A 25345-nucleotide genomic window follows, 5' to 3' on the forward strand; every position below is an offset into this window, starting at 1 on the left:
TCTATCTATCTATCTATCTCCTTACGTCTATCTTGTATATAGTGCCTTTCACACTATCTATCTTTCTATTAAAATATAGTGCCTTTCACATCTATCTGTCTATCTATCTATCTATCACCTTACATGTCTATCATGCATATAGTGCCTTTCACTCTATTTACCTATCTATCTATTATATAGAGCCTTTCACATCTATCTATCTGTCTGTCTATCTATCTGTTTTATAGTGCCTTTCTTATGTCTATCCTATTGTGCCTTTTCTGTTATGTTTATCTATTATATAGTGCCTTTCACTATCTATCTATCTATCTATCTATCTATCTATCTATCTATCTATCTATCTATCTATCTATCTATCTATCTATCTATCTATCAAATAGTACCTTTCACATCTATCTATCCATTTATTATATAGCACCTTTCACATCTATCAATCATATAGTGCCTTTCACATCTATCTATCTATCTATCTATCTATCTATCTATCTATCTATCTATCTATCTATCTATCTATCTATCTATCTATCTATCTATCTATCTATCTATCTATCTATCTATCTATCTATCTATCTATCTATCTCCTTACATGTCTATCTTGTATATAGTGCCTTTACTCATCTTTTTCTCCATCCGTCTGTCTATCATATAGCGTCTTTCCGTTTGTGTATTTCTCTGACTAAGGTGCTCCTCTGCAGTAATCCAGCTGTTGGAGATTGGGGTCGTGTTGCACGTTGTTTGGCACATACATGTGATGAGACGTTCATGGTACCCTGGGCACAGATGATAATAAGGACCCTATAAGATAAAAGATGCAAAAAGGAAAACCACGAGGCTGCCACTTACTTGGACAGATCTCTCCCATGCTGTTGCCACGGAAACTGCACATTGCCCACTGCTGCTCGGTAACTGTAGACCCCCAGCAGCCCCATGCCAAGGGCGATTTTTGAGACCATCGAGCATCTCTTGTGAATGAGCAGGAAGATCAGGACCAGGGAGGAGGAGGCCAGGAAGGAAAGCTCCACGTTGTGTTCAGAGCTGGAAGGGAAGCAGACAAAGGTGGGAGATCGAGTTACAAGTCAGAGCCATTAGACGTGTGAAAGGAGAGGACAGTCGTGTGCTGCCATAACGGTGACATCAGAGATGGACAACATGTCAGCTACTACAAAAGCCATTTCACTAACACTCACATGTGTGCACCACATACTTCAACAGCAACAACAACAATTTATTTCTTATAGAGCCCAAAATCATACAAGGAACACCTCAGTGGGCTTTGACAGACTTTAACTTCAGGGTCCTCCCTCGGTCCAAAATGTCCACACAGGTCAGATGAGGACTTTGAATTGAATTGACTTGTTATGTCTGTGCACCCTGGGTGGGCATCCACGGCACAGAAGAGCTTTAGGGATCAGGGAAAATCCTGCAGAGGAAAGGAACACCAGACAGATGTGGGCACAGAGACTCGATCACAGACAGACAGACAGATAGACACCTCCTGAAATAGACAAGCAGATTCTGGAATTCTGTCTAGAAGTCATTTCTGAAACTCACAGACAGATACAGACATGCACATAAAATACACTATGATAGACAGACAGACATGACAGGCACAACATAATAGATACGGGAAAACACTACAGACTGATATGAAAGGCACTATATGATAGATACAGTAGATAAGATGTGAATGGTGCTATATAATAGATAGATAGGAAAGGCACTATATGATAGATACAGTAGATAAGATGTGAATGGTGCTATATAATAGATAGATAGGAAAGGCACTATATTCTGTGATAGATAGATAGATAGAGATGTGAAAGGCACTATATGATAGATAGATAGATAGATAGATAGATAGATAGATAGACATGAATGTCACTATATTATAGATAGATAGATAGATAGATGTGAAAGGCACTATATGATAGATAGATAGATAGATAGATGGATAGATGTGAAAGGCACTATATGATAGATAGATAGATAGAGATGTGAAAGGCACTATATGACAGATAGATAGATATGAATGTCACTATATTATTGATAGAAAAGGCACTATATGATAGATAGATAGATAGATAGATAGATAGATAGATAGATAGATAGATAGATAGATAGATAGATAGATAGATAGATAGATAGATGAAAGGTCGTCCCATTTAAAGCTTGAAAGTCCAACATAAATAAATGCCCACAGATGTTCTTGTCCTCCAAACACTTAGGCAGATATAAACTAAATAAATTGACTGGTTAGCTGCTGGCATCGGGGTCCGTTTCTCAGGGGCTCCGTCCAGCAGGTAAGCTCTTGTCAAAAATGACGCCTCTTTCTGGGAAGCTCGAGTCTTTATGGAGAGTAAACAGGAAGAGGCGGAGTCAGTTGCCCTCACTGGGCGGTTTCTTAGCACTGTGGAACGAGATGGAGGTGACCATGTTCGTGACAGCGCCCCCTGTCATCCTAGAGTGTTATTACATACCTCGACAGAGCCTATAAGGAGATCCTTCGACATGCATGCATGACAATGGATAGATAGATGAGAAAGGCACTATATCACATATAGATGAAGAGCACTATATAATAGATAGATAGATAGAACAAGGCACTATATAACAGGTATGCAGACAGATGGTGCTATAGAACACATACACAGACATAAAGGGCCATATAAAAGCCTGCTGGAGCGCTAAGGTGTATTTTATATAACACATACAGATAGGTAGGTAGAGAGATGAAAGGCACTATATAGCAGGTATCTACACAGAAAGGCACTATATAAAATACAACTAGACATGACACTATTTGAAGTACACAAAGATGGATGGCTCGACAGAAAATCACAATGTAGACTACATAGAGATACACAAACAGGTAGCTATGAACGGCACAATTAGAATAGAGATACTAAAGGACCGGGTCACTTTGAAAGACGCTATATAACAGATGGTCACAAGCAGTTAGTTACTGGGGAGGCCCAATGTCGTATGCTGCCCACTCAGCTCTTCTCCTTTGTAGCTTGAAAATTATAGAGTGAAAGTGGAGCCCCTTCACAATTTGGGCAGCAGCAGACGCTGTGGTTTGGGACCCCCTGGCGTTCCGTTACTCCGTCAGGGTGGCACAATAGGACGGCCACTACACCTTACATATAATCTCTAGTGTGGCACACGGGCTCGGTGTTTTTGGACTCCAAACAACCTGGCATCTTTTGGGGTCCTGAGACATTAAAGCAGAACGAGGTAACGAGAAGTTAAGTGAAGACCCAGGCGTCCACTTCCAGCCTTACACAATCCGCCCAACTCACCTGTTGAGCCAGTGCCCAAAGTCGGGGAGGTGAGCCCACTGGACGCCCGTCTGGTTCAAGGAGCGCAGCAGGCGGCAGCACGCCAGAGTCACCAGGGGCGTGGCCAGTGCCAGCCACTTCTCCTGCCCCTTTAAAAGTCGGCTGCCGTAGTCAGAACCTTCCAGGTCTTCCTTCGAAGGGGTGCAGACGCCGCCCTCTGGTGTCTCCTTGAAGTACTTCCTGCACACGTCCTGCAGCACCGCCACACACAGGGTGTTCACCAAGAAGTACCACGTCTGGTGTTCCTCTTCGATAAAGCTGCTGGCACCAAGGCTCAGCACATGGCCCAGGGTCCCTGCCAGAAGAAGGGTGTCCAGCTCAGAAAATCCTGAATCTGCTGACGACTGCGCCTGCGAGACAAAAAAAAAAAATGAAATCTGTGCCCAAAATGTCACCAAATGTCCTACGAAAGGGAGCTGACTGGCACACGGTGCGTGAAAGCAGGGGGCACAGCACTGGTGCTACCCACGAGACTGTGGACCAATCAGAAGCATCTGAAAAAGATTTCATCCCCAGTGTGGCCAGTGAAAGGCGCTATATACAATAAAGACTAACCTCTCTATTGATTGGACCCTCTAGTATTTGTCAGTCTTATGCTGATTCCATTCTCCTTCATCGCCTCATCTTATCCTTGATGCTTTGATATTTCCTTTCGGTCTTGTGACCACAATCAATATGAAAGGCGCTATATAAAGACAGACACTGTGACTTAACCTTGGATTTGCGTCGATCTTACGATTATCACAGTCTCTTTTGGTCGTCTCGTTACCCACAACTGCTTTGGTGTTTCCTTGATAGTCTTGTGACGACAACTGTGACAGGCGCTATATAAAAGAAGGCGGACCACTCTGACTTAACCTTGCATTTGTCTTCTGTCTTATGACTGCTACTAATTCATCCATCATGGTGTGACTCCCCGCTGCTTTCGTATTTGTGATAATGAGCATGGTGAAGGGCGCTATATACACAATGGCTGGCTCCTCTGTGACTTAGCCTTGAATATTATTAATTATTGCAGTCTCTTTCATTATCTTGTTGCCCCTTACTACTCTGATTAATTCCTCTATACTCATGGTGTGGTGACCACCAGAAGAAGGCGCTATATAAACCAATCTGATTTTATATTTACTTGAGGGTCTTGTGGACGCCAATATATGTAAAATGAATGAACTCATGCAGTGTCGCACCGCATTAAATTCTAGTACTCTTCTGTCAAGTCCCTTGCAATAGGTCTTAGTTTAAAAGGCGCTATATAAGGCCAAGCCCACATACTCCTTCACCTACCTCGCACTGGAATGAAGAATCTCGTTATTGTTAGGATTCCTAAAAGTCTCCCGTGTCGTTCTGATAATCTCTGGTTTCTTGAGATGGCAATCAGGGTGAAAGGCGCTATATAAACTAAGGCTGGCTTCACCGTGACTGAGCCTGGGGTGGATTGTGTAATTAGTACAGTTTCTTTTGTCATCTCGTTACCCACAACTCCCTTGCTGTTGCCTTTATAGTCTTGTTATGACAACTGTGAAAGGCGCTATATAAAAGAAGGGCTGACCGCTCTACAAACGAATCCGTCACATTGTCACTCCCTGCTGCTATGGCGCGCCTTGTGATGGCGAGCACTTTGAAAGGCGCTATATAAACTAAGGCTGACTTCTCTGTGACTTGGCCTCATATTTATTGTAGAATTATTACAATCTCTTTGGTCATTTTGTGACCTCTTACCGCTCTGACATTTCGTCTATAGTCACAAAACGATGTGCGTCGTAAAAGACGCTATATAAAACAGTTGGGTCTTATATTTACGCTGTACTTTAGTGAATGCTGCGGTTGCATTAGCTGAATTACATTCTTGTACTCTTCTGGCCAGTCCCTTGAAAAAGGCGCTATATAAAAGCAAAGCCCACCTGCTCCTTAACCCACCTTCTGCTATTAAATTTGTTGCAGTCTCATTTGTCATCCTGTCACCTACACTGCTTTCTTATTTCCTCTACAAAGACTCTTAATATGGCAGTCGGTGTGAAAGGCGCTATATAAGATGGCCCTGCTACTCTGTCTCTCACCCGGCCTTTGAACGAACCCCCTCATGTGTCCCCCTCATCACCTTCTGCTGCCGGTCGCTGCCTTCTCAGTTCCCCTGTGGTGCCTTGCGGTGGTGGTCCCTGTGAAAGGCGCTATATAAAAGCCCCGCCTTGCATTTGAATGAACCCCCTCACTGAACCCCCCCTTCCCTGTCACATTTGCAGTCCTCTGCCTATTATTCGTATTTCCTCAGTCAAGGGCCTTGTGGTGGGCCGCACTGTGCAAGGCACTATATAAACTAAAAGGTGAAATACAGACAGACAGTGAGGCCTGCCACTTCATACGGTGCCTGCCTTTCCACTGACTGTGCCAGCTCTCTTTTTCAGCCCGTTGCCCGCTTTCTTCCCTTCTTGGCCCCCCTTTTCCTCACTCCTGTCGTTCTCCTAAGCACACGGTGGTCTTCTCATTCTGGCGGCATTCCCCCAATGGTCTCGACCTGTAAGTGAAAACTCGTAGGCTACAAATTGCGTGCAGTCACGGCGTGTGATGGCACCTGACCCCGCCGCCTTGACCGCTTTAATTGCTGTTAGCGGACCACTGTGGGCTTCTTTTATCCTCTTCCGAGAACTTGGACTCGTTTCATTTTAAAAGCTCAGTCTGATTTTGCTGCCAAGCTCTTCAACAAATGAGCTGTGATTACTTTAAATGGTGCCAGCGTGCCATAGGGGACAATAAGGGGCCTGCCAGGAGGCTTGGGGGGGCTCTACTACTTGTGATAGCCGAGCTGGATTTCTGTGTGGCATAGTTGGTAGAGTCTCAGACCCACTGTGTGAAGCTCCAGATGAAACTGGACAAAGCCATACCAAACATGTGTGGGCAAAGCATCTTGGGGTGGCGGTCACTACACAAAAGGTGGTATAAAATGTAAAAAGACTGTAGAGAGAGTGACAGACGTGTGCCCCCCAAATATCTGACATTTCTGTGCTTTGTTGCTGATCAGAGGTCACCTCCTGCTAAATTAACTAGTGACAGGTGGGCCCAGTGCCACCTCACTCCTGTCCACAGTCTTGTGATTTGTGGCGTCTTCAGTACATTGGCATCAGATGGTATCATCATTATGGTCTTTGTGCAGCAAGACCCAGGACTGAAAAAGAAAGAGAGATGGCCACTTCTGTACGTTAAAGGCTGATTGGCTGTTGTGCCGAGGGTGGTCTCCTTTAGCTCAGCTGGATACGCTAGTGTGTGGTGAATCTGAGGATTTGGGTTCAAGTGCGGACGTGACATGTAAAGAGGAAAAGCCGGTGACCTCTGGGGGCCCCTGAATCACTGAGGGGAACCAGCACGCAGATGTGTAATAAGACGAGCCCACCACACACTACTGCCATCTTAAGGGGGACGAAAATCTGAAAGTGGGGGCGCTGGCCTGCGCTGAGACAAATGGAGAGCAGCTGAGGCAAGAGGGGGCGGGGGTGGAGAGAAAACACTGTCAGAAGGGGTGGAGCCTGAAAGAGAGACACACGCTGTTAGAAGGGGTGGAGCCTGAAAGAGAGAGAGAGAGGCACTGTCAGAAGGGGTGGAGCCTGAGTGAGAGAGACAGACACGCACACACACACTGTCAGCAGGGGTGGAGCCTGTGAGAGAGAGACAGACACACTGTCAGAAGGGGTGGAGCCTGAAAGAGAGAGAGAGGCACTATCAGAAGGGGTGGAGCCTGAGAGAGAGAAAGAGGGGCACTGTCAGAAGGGGTGGAGCCTGAAAGAGACACATGCTGTTAGAAGGGGTGGAGCCTGAAAGAGAGCGAGAGAGGCACTGTCAGAAGGGGTGGAGCCTGAGTGAGAGAGGCACTATCAGAAGGGGTGGAGCCTAAGAGAGAGAGACAGACACACTGTCAGAAAGGGTGGAGCCTGAAAGAGAGACACACGCTGTTAGAAGGGGTGGAGCCTGAAAGAGAGAGAGAGAGAGAGAGAGGCACTGTCAGAAGGGGTGGAGCCTGAGTGAGAGACAGACACGCACACACACACTGTCAGCAGGGGTGGAGCCTGTGAGAGAGAGACAGACACACTGTCAGAAGGGGTGGAGCCTGTGAGAGAGAGACAGACACACTGTCAGAAGGGGTGGAGCCTGAAAGAGACACATGCTGTTAGAGGGGTGGAGCCTGAAAGAGAGCGAGAGCGGCACTGTCAGAAGGGGTGGAGCCTGAGTGAGAGAGGCACTATCAGAAGGGGTGGAGCCTAAGAGAGAGAGACAGACACACTGTCAGAAGGGGTGGAGCCTGAGAAAGAGAGAGAGAGGCACACACTCTCTGAAGGGGTGGAGCCTGAGAGAGAGAGAAGAGGTCACAAGGGTTAGGGTTAAAAGAGAGAGAGAGTGAGAGTGAGGCAGCTACTACATAACAGGCACCTCAGAATTAGACACCTGACTTGACTGTTGTGATGATATTAGACAGAGGGGGCGGAGCCTGAGCGATGTCTCACCAGTGGCATTAGGGGTCTCACCCATGATTGCTGAGGGGCACGGGTGAGTGTAATGAGAGGGACAAGCGCAGTGAGGCAGAGAGAGGGAGACGGAGAGCCTGCTGCTATGGAAGGGACCCCTCCCTGAGGGAGAACACTTTGAGAAAGGAGCTATATGAGTGAAATGAATCATTAATGTTACTTTTACGCCCCATTGGCTGTTGTGGTGTGGGAGGTCTACTTTAGCTCAACCAGTTACATTGATGTATCAGAGGCACTTAGGGGCTGAGGGGGACTCCCCTTTATCTTAACTGGATAAGCTGCCACTTCCTGAATCTGAGGCCCAGAGTTCACAAAGAGTGGGAGGATATGAGACAGAGAGGGCGGAGCCTAAGTAATTTGGGGTCTTGTTTATGATCTCTATGGGGGGGGGGGGGGGTGCGTGAACCACAGTGAGAGTGACAGAGACTGAGAGCCTGGCACCATGACAGAGGGACTTCGCAGTTACAAAGTGCTTTAAGAAAGGCGCTATATAAATACAGTGTATTATTATTACTAAGTGCTTCACTGGAACAACAACATGTATTTATATCACACGTTTTCATACAAATGATGGAGCTCAAAAGAAAAAAAAAAAAAAGAAGCCCGGGGTTCAGGACCAGCCCCCCTGTGTGAGGTCCCACGCGATTCCTCATTAGTGGCGTGTAAAGGGACGCCCGTGTCCCATTGTGACTAACGAGTCACTCACCAAAGGTGTCGTCCGACACGCACAGACCGACCTCAACATTCTGGAAACACAAATCCCGGGAGTGCCGATGAGACCCGACACCCGCGTTCATCTTCTAACTTCCCAGACTGAGACGACACGGCGCTCTTTTACCTCCACGGCGTAAATGAAACTCTAATGACGGCCATCATTTATATGCTAATCCAAATGTACTTTCATATCGGGGCCGATCTGCCCGCGTGTCTCGTTGGCTCGCTGAGCCGCCGTTTCCTTCATCGGATCTGGCAGATAGTCTATCAAATTAAAATCAACTGAAGGCGGCCATTAGCCAAACGCTTCAGGTCTGACTTGGTGTTTAATTACGCCGGGCATCGTGCAACCGCCTTCTCGTTCTCGGAAACGATTTCACTTCATTTGGGTCCCTTTGCTGAGGAAGGGGCCAGAGGGGCGCACTGGCACCAACTGACTAGTAAAAGCTTTGCTTCCCCTGTCACCACTTAAAAGCAAGACTGGCATCTCTCATTTGAAATAAAACAATGCCAGGGTTAACATGAAAAGGAGTTGGAAGCTGTAGCTGGGCACACTGGCACTAACTAAAAAAGAATTGTTTCTGTCATGACACTGCTTCGTCTATCCGCAAACAAGAGCAAGACTGGCATCTAAATATCAAAGTAAAATGGTGCCAGGGTATCTGATTTGGTGTTGGGCGAGGAAGCTGGGCACACTGGCACTAATTAACTAAAAAAGATTTGTTTTTGCTACTTACTCTATCACCACATAAAAGCAAGACTGGCATCTCTCGTTTGAAATAAAACAATGCCAGGGTTATACTACATGGTGTTGGAAGGGGTAGCTGGGCACACTGGCATCATCTAACTAAAAAAAGAACTGCTTCTGTCATGACACTGCTTCCCCTATCAGCAAACAAGAGCAAGACTGGCATCACTGCATTTAGGGTAAAATAATGCCAGGGTTTCCAACATGTTCTTGGAGGGGGTAGTTGGGCACATTGGCACTAATTGGCCAAAAAAGCATTTTTTCCATCATGCCATTGCTTCTTATGACACCACACAAAAGAAAGACTGCCATCTCTAAATTGAAGTTAGACTGTGCCAGGGTATCCAACATGGTGTTGGATGGGGCAGCCGGGCACACTGGCACTAGTTGACTAATAAAAGCAATGTTTCCATCATGGCACTGCCTGCCTCCTCTAAGAGCACATCAAGGCAAGACTGGCATCATTGAATTTAAGTAAAACAATGCCAGGGTATCCAATATGTTCTTGGAGGGGATAGCTGAGCACACTGGCACTTATTGGTCAAAAAAGCATCTTTTCTGTCATGTCATTGTTTTCTTTGACACCACACAACAGAAAGACTGGCATCTCTAAATCTGAAGTTAGACTGTGCCAGGATATCCAATGTGGCATTGGACGGGGCAGCCAGGCACGCTGGCACTAACTAAAAAAATAATCGTTTCTGTCATGACAAAGCTTCCTCTATCAGCAAACAAGAGCAAGACTGGCACCTACAAATCAAAGTAAAATGGTACCAGGGTATCTGATATAGTGCTGGAAGGGGCAGCCGGGCACACTGACACTAATTGATTAATAAAAGCACTGTTTCTATCAAGACACTGCTCCTCTAAGAGAACACAAAGGCAAGACTGGCATCACTGAATTTAAGTAAAACAGTGCTATTGTATCCAACATGTTCCAGTAGGGGGTAGCCAGGCACACTGGCACTATTTGACCAAAAAAGCATTTTTTCTGTCATGATGTTGCTTCCTTTGACACCACACAAAAGCAAGACTGGCATCTTTAAAATGATGTGAAATGGTGCCAGGGTGTTCAACATGGTCCAGACGGACATCCCACCGACTGCCTTTCCACTACAAAGTCAAAATAAAGACACAAAGGGGCCACAATGTGCCACTGGTCAGTGGAGCAGCCTTACTGGCAGAAGGGGGTCTCTTTCGTTAATGGAAGATTCAACACTGGATCTCAGTGCCAACTCATAAAGCAAGCGTGTTGAGGGGGGTGGGGGGGTTTCTTCTATTATTCAATTTCTAGAACATTCCATGGAGGGTCAGGATGGAGTCTCTATAACACTAGAACACTAGCACCCCTTCTGACTGTCTCTCTCTCAGACTCCACCCCTTTCTGACAGTGTCGCTCTCTCTCTTTGACTCCACCCCTTCTGCTAGTATCTCTCTCAGACTCCACCCTTTCTGACTGTCTCTCTCTCAGACTCCACCCTTTCTGACAGTGTCTCACTCTCTGACTCCACCCCTTCTGACAGCATCTCTCAGACTCCACCCCTTCTGCTAGTATCTCTCTCTGACTCCACCCCTTCTGACTCTCTCTCTCTCTCTCAGACTCCACCCCTTTCTGACAGTGTCTCTTTCTCTCTCTCAGACTCCACCCCTTCTGCTAGTGTTTCTCTCAGACTCCACCCCTTCTGATAGTATCTCTCTCTCAGACTCCACCCCTTCTGACTGTCTCTCTGACTCCACCCCTTTCTGACAGTGTCTCTCTCTCTCTCTCTCTCTCTCTCTCAGACTCCACTCCTTCTGATAGTATCTCTCTGACTCCACCCCTTCTGACTCTCTCTCTGACCCCACCCCTTTCTGACAGTGTCTCTCTCTCTCAGACTCCACCCCTTCTGCTAGCATCTCTCTCTGACTCCACCCCTTCTGCTAGTATCTCTCTCTCTGACTCCACCCCTTCTGCTAGTATCTCTCTCTCAGACTCCACCCCTTCTGCTAGCATCTCTCTCTGACTCCACCCCATCTGCTAGTGTTTCTCTCAGACTCCACCCCTTCTGCTAGTATCTCTCTCTCTCTCAGACTCCACCCCTTTCTGACAGTGTCTCTCTCTCTCTCTCAGACTCCACCCCTTTCTGACAGTGTCTCTCTCTCTCTCTCAGACTCCACCCCTTCTGCTAGTATCTCTCTCTCTCAGACTCCACCCCTTTCTGACAGTGTCTCTCTCTCTCTGACTCCACCCCTTTCTGACAGTGTCTCTCTCTCTCTCTCTCTCTCTCTCTGACTCCAGCGCCCAGTCTGAGAAGACAGAGAAGCCACCGTTACTTCAGCTCAACAAGGGAACTTCAGTATCTTAGCTCCTGGGACAGAAAGAGGAATCTGAAGTCCCAGATGACTCAGCAAAGAGCCTAACTGAGGAAAGCACAGCACAGCAAACCACAAACAAAGGACCATGTCACAAAGAGAAAGAGTGCACCCCACCACAAGAAGAACCCTCACTTGAACCCTGAGCAGCCACTCTGGGCACCACCCTTAAAGCCTCGGAATCATCAAACTGTTCGTCTGTGCCAAGGTAACTTAGACCTCTAAACGGCTGATCGACAGGCGGCCTCTTCTGTGTTGGTGTGTTTGTCTGTCATCCATCGTGATGTGCAGTCATGACTCGGATATCAAAGTTCAAATAACAACGGAGCTTCCATTAAGAATAAATGAGTAAATGAGGTGACACAGAGGCGCGTCCCCCGTGTGCTGCTGGTGCACAACGAAAGTGCACAGAATACAACAATAAAGACGCGGCGCGTTGTACCCAAAGTCAGCACAGCAAAAATGGCATCAGACACAGAGGCGTGATGCCCCCTGGGCGCACATTTGGTTTTCACCGCGTGTCACACACAGAATGCAGCGATGTACACGTGACGCCTACTGTCCAGAGTCAGAGCGGTGAAAATGACACTGAGGTCCAACCCCACCCCACCCCACCCCAGAGGGCAGCTGGAGCGACGGGCACAAGCAAAAAGCAACAAACATGTCGCCAGCCTATCGCAGGGTGAACACACACAAACACATCAAGGGACGATTTTCAGCGCCTTCCATAATGTTTGGGACAAAGACCCCTTTATCTTTGACTGCCCCTCTGGTCAAACAATTCAGACGGCGTAATCGAAGTGCACATGACGGACTTTCATTTAAGGGTCTTTGCACACATTTTGGTCAGTCACACTTTTTCGACCTGACCCCCCCCATTTCAGGTCGTTTGTCACACAGCAGTGGCAGGTCTATTAAAGCCATTGTCACATTTAGTTCTTTGTCGCATATCCCAGCATGCAACGACTGCTTGAAGTCTGCCATTCACTAACATCAGCAGCTGCTGAGGGTCTTCTCTGGTGATTCTCTGCCAAGCCCCTAATGCAGCCATCTCCAGCTCCTGCTTGATTTGGGGGGCTTGACCCCCTTAAGTTTTCTCCTCAGCATATGGAAGGCCTTCTCAGTTGGATTTCAATCAGGTGACTGGCTTGGCCATTCCAGAATTTTCCATATTTTTTTTTTTTTTTAAAACTTTGACAGACCCCCATGATGGCTCAGCAGTGTGTCTGGCCGATCATCTTGTTGTAGGATGAAGTGCCGGAGGTCTTTACTGAAACTCAAGCAGATCAGATGTCTCTCCATACCTCAGAATTCATTGTGCCATCACCAATGAAGAAAAGTGTGCCAGGACCTGTGGCAGCCATACATGCCCAAGCCATAAGACCCCCAGCACCACCATGTGTAACAGATGAGATGATCTGCTTTAGCAGTTCCTTCTCATCTCCACACTCTGCTCTCGCCATCACTCTCATGAGGTTCTTCTTTGTCTCGTCGGCCCATCAGACCTTTTCCCAGAATTCTGCAGGCTCTTTGAAGTCCTTTTTCCCAAACTGCCATCCTGTTTTTGTGGTCTCCATCTTGCCGTGTGGCCCTCTCTGTATTTGTGTTCATGAAGTCTTCTGCTGATAGTCGTCTCTGACACACACACACACATCGGCCCAATGAAGTCCGTTTCTGATCTCTCAGACCACAGTGAGGATTCTCCTGTCCTCAGCAGTGGAGGTCTTCCTTGGCCCACCAATCCCTTTGTGATTACTGAGCCCACCGGTGTGTGCTTTCTCCTTCATGATATTCCAGACAGTTGATTGGGGTCATCCTGAGGTTTTTCAGATGTTTTTCTGCTTCTTTGACTTTCACTGGCACAGCTCATTTCACAGCAGGCCTTTATGAAGCCATGAAACCCACCGGAGGAGTTACTAACACTTGTGATGCCAATTGTCACAAATGTTATGGTGCCCTGAAATGGGGGGGGGGGTGGGCACAGTGTACAAAACGTGTGGTGACAAAATGTCTGCAAAGACCCTTAAATGAAAGTCTGCAATGTGCACTTTAACCACAACCTCTGAACTGTGGAATTTGTAATTTGAAACTCTGGAGCAGGGGGGGATACCAAAGATAAAGGGGTCTCTTTTTACCCCCCCTCACATTACGGAGGGCACTGTAGCGTCACCAGCTCGCCTACCCTGCATGTCTTTGGACTGCAAACCCAAGGGGATCGACGTGCAAACTCCACACAGGGAACACTCGAGACCCCCCAGAGTCCATACTATGAACCAGCAGCACTTACCGCTGCGTCGCCGGGCACCACATTCATCGATTAGCATATCTGCACTAACTGTGGTCTTAAGCTTCTGTATTTGAGACGTTTTGTTGTTAACAGAGGGCATCAGCAGGGGTTTGCCTGGCACTTCTTAAACTCTGCTAATTCTCAATGGCATCTCAAGTTTGCATTTGCTGAAGTTTCATTTCTGTCACTCTGCCTTGGTTTGGGGGCGTGGTCAGATTAATATGGTGATTAGCTGATGAATATTCAAAATGGCCTCTTTTTTTTTTTTAAGGCCATATATGGTCACTGTTGGGAAGTGATGGGGAGGGGCTAAAGACAGATGGACGAGCGCAGAGCTTTCATTTATTTGAGATCTACACATGAACCCCTTGTCAGACCTGGCATACGGAACGTTGCATAAATCTGATATTTTTTTTTGTACGTGTGCCATTTTTGCCTTTCTAGAGTATGGGTTTTATACACAAGGCCCCAGGTTGTGTGTCCCTGCTGTGCCCCTTGGATTGGCTGAGATTTTTCAGACTAATTAGAAAAAACAAAATGACCAAAAAAAAAAAAAAAAAAACAAAGCCAAGCGGGCACCTTCCCCTGGGGGGCCGCCCAGCAGCGAGGCTCAGCTAATTAGCCGGCGACACTTACAAGCTCACGATCTGCCAGCGTAATTTCAGCCCATTCAGGTCAGTTCTTCTTTAATAAATCTTTTCAATTAGAGGCTTCCCCCCCTGCTGGTCCGCTGGCATGGGGCACAATCACTGAGACGAAAAAAAAAAAAAATTGTGTCACGGCTGAGTGGAGAAGAGAAAGAGGACTGTCACTGGACTGCCACTTCAACTCCCGGCCGTCACTCTCTGGGTGACTCACTCAGGCTTACCAGTTAAAAACTAAAACTGCAAAACTGGACCACTTCTGACTCACTATGGGACCCTGAGCCACGGAACTGGACTGGAGATAACCAGGCTGCCCATTGTGTCCCCAGTGTACTACACTGTGGCACCCTGTGCCATGCTGGCACTGGCATGACAGAGCCAGTTAAAAGCAACCAGAATGGCTTAATGGCCTATCCGCTCAATCCCAGTCTCGGACTCTCTGGACTACAAACCAGCAGGAGGCCCACTCTGTGTGGCACTGGGAGGGCAACATGGCACACAAATCACAAGGCTGGCTGTTCAGTTCTATGGAGAGCTGCCCTGAAAAGCGTCCTGTCTTCTGATGTGACAGTGGGTGACATCCATGGCTGGAGTAACCGTGTCCAGCTGCCACACTGTGCCCAGCACGATGTCCTATTTCTATCTCCGTGTGCGCCCAAAGTACAACAAGTCTTGTCTTTTGAGCTTCCGATGCCATCTTTGGCCTGATCTTCTGCGGTACTTATGCATTTACATTCTGGGTCGTTCAGGATTCTTCACCAGCTTCAGTTTTCCTTCCCCATCCTTCTTCTTCACTACCCTTCTCTCTCATTGGCACGGCATGACTGAGAGTCCCATGGGGCTCCAACGAGTCGGCACTTGAGGATCGTCTCCAAGCTCTTCATGTTCAACGTCATTCTGCTCCCGAGTGTTGGTCTGACTGGCGAAACTTGAGCACCAGCCCAATGACGCCACCACCGCCGCCATCGAGATCTGCTGTTTGCTGGTTGTGAAGAGCTTTGTCTTCTTTACGTTCACTTTGACAAAAGGTTTGGACGCACTGCAAAACGCAAGTAAAAACAGAACGCGACGATTCGCAAAACTCGATTTTATTCACAACAGAACGTAGAAAATATATCACATGTTTAAACTGCCATTTTAAGGTCGATTTGAATTTGATGGCAGCAACACATCTCATAAAAGTTGGGCCAGCAGGGTTGCGTGGCATCCCCTCTTCTTTAAACGGCAGTCCATAAACATCTGGGAACTGAGGAGACCACTTGCTGGGCTTCTGGGACAGGAATGTTGTGTCCCCCTTCTGGTCTGATTTGAGATTCTAGCGGCTCAGCAGTCCTGGGTCTTCTCCGTCGTATTTTTCATTTCTTGACGTCTTCCGTTGGTGAAAGGTCGGGACTGAGCTCAGCACCTGCACTCTTGTCCTGTTGTTACAGATGCGGTGTGCGGGTTGGCACTGTCGTGAAGAAGACGCCGTCAGGATGGGAGCAGACGTTGCTCTAAAACCCGTATGCACCAATGGTGGTGCCTCCTTTCCAGATGTGCAAGCTGCCCAATTTCATTGGCACTAATGGCACCCCTGTTCCACCAGAGGCTTCTGAACTGAGCGCCGATAACAAGCCGGGTTGTCCCTCAGAGGATGAGGCATCCATGTTTTCCAAAAAGAATTTCAAATGTCAACTTGTCTGAACATAGAACACTTTTCCTCTTTGCCTCACTCCATTTTAACACTAAAATTCCTGAAGAAGTCATCTATGGTACAAGATATCATCAAGAGATTCCAAGAGTCTGGAGAAAACTCTGTGCGCAAGGGACAAGGCCGAAAATCCACATTGGATGACCGTAACCTTCAGTCCCCTCAGGTGACCCGGCATTAAAAAAACTGGCCTGATTCTGCCATGGAGATGATGGCACGGGCACAGGAAGTCATTGTGTGTGAACAAAGCTGGCGGTGCCATCCACAGATGTATGAGTTACAGCTCTGGCATGCAAAGAAGAAGCCATACATGAAGGAGATTTTTTAATGTCAGTAAATGTATGGAATTTCATATAGGAAGAAAAAATGTGAGGTCTGAAAATCGAGAGTCCACCTAATGAGAAGGACTTAGGAGTTGTAGTGGACTCTAAGATATTGACTTCCAGCCAGTGTTGAGAAGCCATTAAGACACTGTGAAGGGGCAGGGCTTAAAAGACAAAGAGACATTGTCAGAAGGGGTGGAGCCTGAGAGAGAGAAATTGTCATAAGGGGTGGGGCTGGAGGAGGAGAGATAGAGAGAGAGAGATGCTGTCTGTAGGATATTGCCTAAGAGAGAGCCAAAGAGACATTGTGAAGGGGCGGAGATAAAAAGAAAAAGAGACATTGTGAAGGGGTGGAGCTTAAAAGAAAAAGAGACATTGTCAGAAGGGGTGGAGCCTGAGAGAGCAGTAGACACACCGTCAGTTAGGCTGGAGTGTTAGAAAGTGAGGGAGAGATGCTGTCACATGGCGGTGTTTCTGAGAGAGTTAGTGAGTGACAGATGATGACACCCTTAAAGTGCAGCTTTTACGATCCTCACTCCTCTGCTCTAATCCATTGGCCTGAGTATGGGGGGGTCTGAAAAGCAAGAGTCCACCTTATGAGAAGGACTTAGTGGACTCAATTCTATCGACTACCAGACAGTGTTCAGAAGCCATTAAGGCGGCTCACAGAATGTCAGGTTATATAGCGCCTTGATGTGTGGAGTACAAGTCACAGGAGGTTCTGCTCAAGCTTTATAACACACTGGTGAGGCCTCATCTGGAGTCCTGAGTGGAGTTTTGGTCTCCAGGCTACAAAAAGGACATAGCAGCACAAGAGAAGGTCCAGAGAAGAGCAACTGGGCTGATTCAGGGCTACAGGGGATGAGTTATGAGGAAAAATGAAAAGAGCTGAGGCTTTACAGAGAGGAAGAGGAGACCTGAGTGAAGTGTGCAAAATCATGAACTGTGGATCGAGACGGTGACTTTAAAACGAGTTCATCGAGAACACGGGGACACAGCTAGAAACTTGTGAAGGGGAAATTTCACACAAACATTAGGAAGTTTTTCTTCACACAGAGAATCACAGACACTTGGAATGAGCAACCAAGTAATGTGGTGGCCAGTAAGACTTTAGGGACTTTCAAAACTCGACTTGATGTTTTTTTGGAAGAAATAGGGGACTTAGCTTGCCAACCCCCTGGCCCGTGCTGTCCACTAAGCCTCTTTGCGGTTTTGCCGCCTGCGTATGGGGATGCAAATGTACAATTTAAACAGATTTTAATTTTCATGTGAAGTGTTACATTTGCATCCACGTAATGTATTATTGCCGGTGAGTGAATTTCGTTTCTCTCTCTCTATTAAATAAAACGACTTTTTCGAATGTTTGTCCCTGTGATTTGTTAATTGACTATGCCAAAGCTATTCTATCAGGAAACTGTAAACGTTTTAATACGAATGGCATATCAAGATCTCCTTTGGTGTCTCATGTTATCCCACATTTCTTGTCTCCTGTTAAAATTTTATATGTCAGAATTGTTTCGCCCAATTTTCAATATAACTAATCTTGTCTTATTGCACAGCCCATCACTCAGACATCAATTACGCAATTACATCTCAATACATCCTTCTTTCAACAGTAATTCGTTCAGTGAAAGACCAGACGGTGTTAACACTTGTAGATATTCTTCATGGTATTGTAAGTTGATGTGTTCATCTTCCTCACCATCACCACCAACTGTTTCAGCAGAGTCTATTGATACGCATTTAACCAATTTGCCGTGTAACCGATCGACAATTTTCTGGTTAATTTGTTTGACTTCATCGTTTCTCAGTGCTAGGATTGCCCATTTACTCATTTTTTCTGTTGATAATAACCCTTTGGGATGAAGTTCTTCAATAAGATTTGGACTTAATACGTCTACTTTTATTGGGAATGTAAAGTGAGGGAAACTTAGCTCTTATGAATTTTTACAAGAGCAGAAACTGTGTCTGACAAAAGCATTCATGCCATGGCAAAAACCACATCTCGTCGCAGGGTTAAAAAGTCTCGTCTCCCAAGGTTTTTCTATTATAATAGAGAGATTAAGTGGACAGGACTGGCGAGCTTTGTTGGGCTGAATGGCCTGCTCTCATCTCGATTGTTCGAATGATCCAGAAACGCCGCCAACTTCTCTGGGCCAAAATTCATTTAACACCAGAATCCCTGAAGCCTGCGAAAATATTCAGAATGCCAGACAGCTTAATTCTACTCGCACCTCCTCATCACAGAGTTAATTGTGCACTGAGAGGCACCTTTGTTTTGCAGACGTGCCAGTCGGTCGCAGGCAGGTGGTCTGCTCACTCATCGCCTCACTGAGGAACAAACTTCTCACAGCTTAAGTGAGGTGTCTGGAGTTGTAGAGGGTAAATAATATCTCGTTATTTGGATACATTTTGTGTCTACAACAATCTGGGTGAACGTAGGGAGGCAGGAAATGCGAGGCAAGAAATGTTGAGCAAGTAACTAAAACGGAAACGTTTTTTCATATGTTATAGCAGTAACGACAAAATGCTGACGTGAAGTGTATTATGTGTGAAGTCCAAAAATCCAAGAAACACTTTCACAAAAGGTATTAACAAGACAAGGGCGCTTGTATTCAAGAATAAAACCGAAGAAATTGTTCAACGTACATGTCACCGTTAATGTGTGAAAACCAAAGCCCAGATGTCAATCGATACAAAGTCAAGTCGTTTGCATGCGTGTTTGCGTCTTTCACACTGGAAACGTGGTGGTCTCACCGAGATTTGCTGGGCTGGTGCTGCGGTAAGACCTGCCGCTTCGTAATCAGGATGTTGACCGGTTCGATCCCGGGTCCTTCCTGCATTTGGAGCTTTTAGTGGCGGGCTGCTGTCATTGTCACTTATCTTATATATAAACGTCTATGTGTGGAAGTGTGTGTGTGTGTGTCTGTCCGGCCCGGAAGTGCGAGGCTACAGCATGAAGGTGAAAGAGCTGGCGAGGGGGCCCCAAGTTAACGAGTCAGAAGAACAAAGAAGGACGAGGCTACAGCATGACTCTGTCGCCAAAGTGAGACCGCCAAGGAAAGACAAACTCGCTTAACCGCTGATAGACAAGCGAGGCGAGAACATCAGCAAAACGAAACCTCCAAGGAGAGTGAAACTCACTTAACCGCTAATAGACAAGGGGGGCCAACACGTCCGCAAAACGAAATCACAGATTCTGCATTTCAATTTATTTTCAGACGATTTCAATCGGGGTTTTTACAGCACGGCCTTACACAGCTAATGATATAATAAAAACCTACATGTGATCGGAGTTGCTAACAAATCAACGAAACAAGGGTGCTTTTTATTTCAAGAATAAAACTGAATTAAAATCAAATAAACAAAATCGCACACAAGTTCGAGTCTTAACAGCCGCTGTAAAGTTAGCGTTTTTTTTTATTTTTTATTATTTCTTTAGTTTTATTCTCTCAGTCATGTTCACGCTCCCCCCGAACTGACGCTGTTCGGTTTCAAACAAAAACCACGGTATCACGAAACAAGTGGGCTTTTAACTGTCATTTTTTAATTGTTTAAATCAAAGGTGCTATCGGTGTGCAAACAACGCAGTGATGATGAAAAGGCGCAAGTAGAATTAAAAAGGCCGGGCATTTGGAATATTTTCGCAAGGCTTCATGAATTCTGATGTGAAATGAACTTTGGCCCCGAGAAGATGGCGCCGTTTCGTGATCTCATTCACTTATGGCTTCTTCTTTACATGTCAGAGCTGTAACTCGCACCTCTGTGGATGGCTTTGTTCACACACAGTGACTTCCTGAGCCCACGCAGTCATCTCCATGACAGAACCAGGACAGTTTTTTAATGTCGGGTCGCCTGAAGGGCCGAAGATCACAGAAATTGATTTTTTTCCCGGCCTTGTCTCTTGAAAACAGAGATTTCTCCAGATTCTCAGAAACTTTTGATGATATTCTGCACTGTAGATGATGAGATACTCCAAGTCTTTGCAATTTCATTATTCTGAAATCGTTCCCCAATATTTTTTGCAGATTGGTGACCCTCTGCCCAACTTTACATCTGAGAGACTCTGAGATGCCCTTTTTATACCCAGTCATGTTACTGACCTGTTGCCAATTCACCTAATTAGTTGCAAAATTTCCCTCCAGCTGTTTCTTTTTAGTGCCACCTACTTTTCCAGGTTTTTGTTGCCCACCTCCTCCCAACTTTTTTGAGACGTGTTGCTGTGGCGTCCAATTCAAAATGAACAAATACTTCTCATGAAATGGTGACATGTCTCACTTTCAACCTGTGACATGTCTTCTGTGTTCTATTGTTAATGAAATATGAGTTGATGAGATTTGGAAATCATTGCATTCTGGTTGTATTTACATTTTAGACAGCAGCCCAACATTTAATTGGAATTGGGGTCGTAAAATCCCGTCTATTTGTAGTCACTCAGATTCATCAACAGGATAGTGATTTGTTACCACGCTTATATTAACTTCACCTGTTTGTCGTCTGGTACAAATCTTGTAATTGATATTTAACCCACTTCCTGTTGTCCAAATGACTTGACATTTTGCACGCTTACTCACTTCTGATGACAATACAGGAATCAGTTTCACTAATTGATCAATTAATCCATTCTAATTAAGAAATGAAATTCTCATATGAAGAATAGTTCAGGATTTCACCAATAGATGGCGCTAGTAACAGAGAGAAATATTAAAGCAAGTGTTAAAATATCGATTACAAAATTGTGGCGCAGTGGGTAGCGCTGCTGCCTCGCAGTTGGGTGATCTGGGGACCTGGGTTTGCTTCCCGGGTCCTCCCTGCGTGGAGTTTGCATGTTCTCCCCGTGTCTGCGTGGGTTTTCTCCGGGCGCTCCGGTTTCCTCCCACAGTCCAAAGACATGCAGGTTAGGTGGATTGCCGATTCTAAATTGGCCCTAGTGTGTGCTTGGTGTGTTTGTGTGTGTCCTGCGGTGGGTTGGCACCCTGCCCGGGATTGTTTCCTGCCTTGTGCCCTGTGTTGGCTGGGATTGGCTCCAGCAGACCCCCGTGACCCTGTGTTTGGATTCAGCGTGTTGGAAAATGGATGGATGGATTGATGGATGGATGAAACCCAAGACTAAAAAGTTGAAAATAATATATATATATATATATAAATACTTTTTAAAAATCACACTTAATATTAAGTTAAAAAGTGTACTAAAAAGTAAAAAAGAAGCCTCTCATACATCACTTGTAAAATAAAAGGTGGGCACTCTTCATCAATCAGCATTCAAAAAACACTTCTTAAAATCTTAGCAAAAGATGAATGTGAATTTCCCATTGGGATTAATAAAGTATCTATCTATCTATCTATCTATCTATCTATCTATCTATCTATCTATCTATCTATCTATCTATCTATCTATCTATCTATCTATCTATCTATCTATCTATCTATCTATCTATCTATCTATCTATCTATCTATCTATCTATCTATCTATCTATCTATCTATCTATCTATCTATCTATCTATCAAAAGCGCCCACCTCTTATTTTACGAGTGATGTATGAGAGGCTTCTTTTTTACTTTTTAGTACACTTTTTAACTTAATACAGTGCATCTGGAAAGTATTGACAGTGCCTCACTTTGTCCACATTTTGTTATGTTACAGCCTTATTCCAAAATGGATTAAATTCATTTTTTCCCTCTGAATTCTACACACAACACCCCATAATGACAACGTGAAAAAAGTTTACTTGAGGTTTTTGCAAATTTATTAAAAATAAAAAAACTGAGAAATCCCATGTCCATAAGTATTCACAGCCTTTGCCATGAAGCTCCAAATCGAGCTCAGCTGCATCCTGCTTCCCCTGATCATCCTTGAGATGTTTCTGCAGCTTCATTGGAGTCCACCTGTGGTCAATTCAGTTGACTGGACCTGATTTGGAAAGGCACACACCTGTCTATAGAAGGTCCCACAGTTGACAGTTCATGTCAGAGCACAAACCAAGCATGAAGTCAAAGGAATTGTCTGTAGACCTCCGAGACAGGATTGTCTCGAGGCACAAATCTGGGGAAGGTTACAGAAAAATTTCTGCTGCTTTGAAGGTCCCAAAGAGCACAGTGGCCTCCATCATCCGTAAGTGGAAGAAGATCAAAACCACCAGGACTCTTCCTAGAGCTGGCCGGCCATCTAAACTGAGCGATCGGGGGAGAAGGGCCTTAGTCAGGGAGGTGACCAAGAACCCGATGGTCACTCTGTCAGAGCTCCAGAGGTCCTCTGTGGAGAGAGGAGAACCTTCCAGAAGGACAACCATCTCTGCAGCAATCCACCAATCAGGCCTGTATGGTAGAGTGGCCAGATGGAAGCCACTCCTTAGTAAAAGGCACATGGCAGCCCATCTGGAGTTTGCCAAGAGGCACCTGAAGGACTCTCAGACCATGAGAAAGAAAATTCTCTGGTCTGATGAGACAAAGATTGAACTCTTTGGTGTGAATGTCAGGCGTCACGTTTGGAGGAAACCAGGCACCGCTCATCACCAGGCCAATACCATCCCTACAGTGAAGCATGGTGGTGGCAGCATCATGCTGCGGGGACTGGGAGACTAGTCAGGATAAAGGGGAAAGATGACTGCAGCAATGTACAGAGACATCCTGGATGAAAACCTGCTCCAGAGCGCTCTTGACCTCAGACTGGGACGACGGTTCATCTTTCAGCAGGACAACGACCCTAAGCACACAGCCAAGATATCAAAGGAGTGGCTTCAGGACAACTCTGTGAATGTCCTTGAGTGGCCCAGCCAGAGCCCAGACTTGAATCTGATTGAACATCTCTGGAGAGATCTTAAAATGGCTGTGCACCGACGCTTCCCATCCAACCTGATGGAACTTGAGAGGTGCTGCAAAGAGGAATGGGCCAAACTGGCCAAGGATAGGTGTGCCAAGCTTGTGGCATCATATTCAACAAGACTTGAGGCTGGAATTGGTGCCAAAGGGGCATCGACAAAGTATTGAGCAAAGGCTGTGAATACTTATGGACATGGGATTTCTCAGTTTTTTTATTTTTAATAAATTTGCAAAAACCTCAAGTAAACTTTTTTCACGTTGTCATTATGGGGTGTTGTGTGTAGAATTCTGAGGAAAAAAATGAATTGAATCCATTATGGAATAAGGCTGTAACATAACAAAATGTGGAGAAAGTGATGAAGCGCTGGGAATACTTTCTGGATGCACTGTATAAGCCGGGTTTTTAAAAAAGTATTTTTTTTATATATATATATATATTATTTTTATTTTTTTGGTGTGGATCCCAGGAGCGCAGACAGCCTTTGTCCGAATCACACCCCTCACACACAGAGACACTGAATAACAGCAAATCAAATAAATAACGTATTGAATGAGAAGGAAATCTAAACAACCAATAAACAGGTAACCGTCCCAGTCCCCGATGGCGATAACAAATATTAACACACCACACAACAGACACTCACGACCAAGTCCTTAACACGCTCCCAATGCAGTAGTAACGAAGTAAAACACGACAATCCCAGGAACAGCTGTAATAAACAGTCCTACTGCGGTGAGGGGTGATGACATTTAGGGAGCGCTCCCTCCGATGAAGCACGGTGACCAATCCAACATGACTCACACGACAGGCAGGCACCACACAGTCCATACACCGTCACTGGTTCAACGATTCAGGGTATGAATGATATTCCACAGGAGGTTATGGCAGGCGAGACAAACAGGAGGAACACAAACACAGACAACTTGCCCCTCGCTGTTTAGCCGGCTCCCTTTTAAAGTTCCCACCTGCCCTTCTTGTCACCAGCAGCCCCTGCACCCTTTGCAGATGTCCAATCAGGGCAATACCCTCGGGGCAGGCTGGGAAATGGAGTCCATTAACTGTAGCACTGCTATAAGGGTCACCCCTAGGATGACGTAGTGCTGATGGGGGATTTTATTATCCACAGAGACGTGGAAACTGACAACTTCAGAAAATGTCTACTCGCCCGCTAAACTCTGAGTGGTTTGAGCAGCTGCTTGTTAATGGTCCGCGTCACAGTCATAATCACACACTCACATATAATCTAGTGACGGTTTAAGGGGTCCTGATTGTCACGTGTACAGAGTACAAGGAAAGTCTTACTTGTTATGTTTCATTCAGGGTTTCTTCCCCTGGCTGGGGTTCAAATCTTTGTTTTATTTCCTTTTTGAATTTTATATTTTGTGGCTGACGGCCCAGGTCCATGCCCGACTGGGACGCCCCTTCGCTATATATTCAGGGGGAGCAGCTATGGACTGTGCAATACTTCCCCCGGGACACTAGATGGCAGCCCCCCTGGGTTGGAGCGGTGCCTTGGTTTCCTGCAGGGCTCCATGGGAATTGGAGTTGGGTGCAGCCCTGTTGGGTCCCATAGGCGCCACCCAGGGGTGCTGCAGCTGGGACTCCTGAGCCCTTATGGGCAGCGTATTCGCCACACCCTATAAAAGGGCCCAGCAGCCAGCTCTCAATGGTCAGAGTCAGGAGGAGGAGGAGGAGGAGGACGAAGCTTGGAGGAGGAGTGGTGGTGTGCTTGTGTGTTACTTGTGGGACTGTGTTGTGCCTGTGGGTCACGGGGTAGAGAAATAAAAGTTTATTTGTTTTTATACGTGCCTCTGGTGTCAGGCGCCATTAGAGCGCCTTTGTTACAATTTCTATTATTATATGCTTGTGTTTATTATTTGTATTCTTTGTTTTAGAACAAAAACATTTGTGGGAATG

General features: G+C 45.9%; 1 protein-coding gene across 2 annotated transcripts in view; it reads right to left on the minus strand.

Annotated features, from left to right (window-relative positions):
* Nucleotides 1-25345, minus strand: part of pigg (phosphatidylinositol glycan anchor biosynthesis class G) — a 1234979-nt gene that overhangs the window by 1010665 nt on the left and 198969 nt on the right. For both annotated transcript variants that reach the window (XM_051929903.1, XM_028805895.2), the window contains exons 9-10: nucleotides 3300-3688; nucleotides 844-1035 (exon numbers count right to left, since the gene is read on the minus strand). In XM_051929903.1, coding sequence (XP_051785863.1) covers nucleotides 844-1035; nucleotides 3300-3688 — 581 coding nt within the window. The remainder of the gene's footprint in view (nucleotides 1-843; nucleotides 1036-3299; nucleotides 3689-25345) is intronic.

The sequence above is a fragment of the Erpetoichthys calabaricus genome, chromosome 7, assembly GCF_900747795.2.
Source record: "Erpetoichthys calabaricus chromosome 7, fErpCal1.3, whole genome shotgun sequence".
NCBI lineage: Eukaryota > Metazoa > Chordata > Cladistia > Polypteriformes > Polypteridae > Erpetoichthys > Erpetoichthys calabaricus.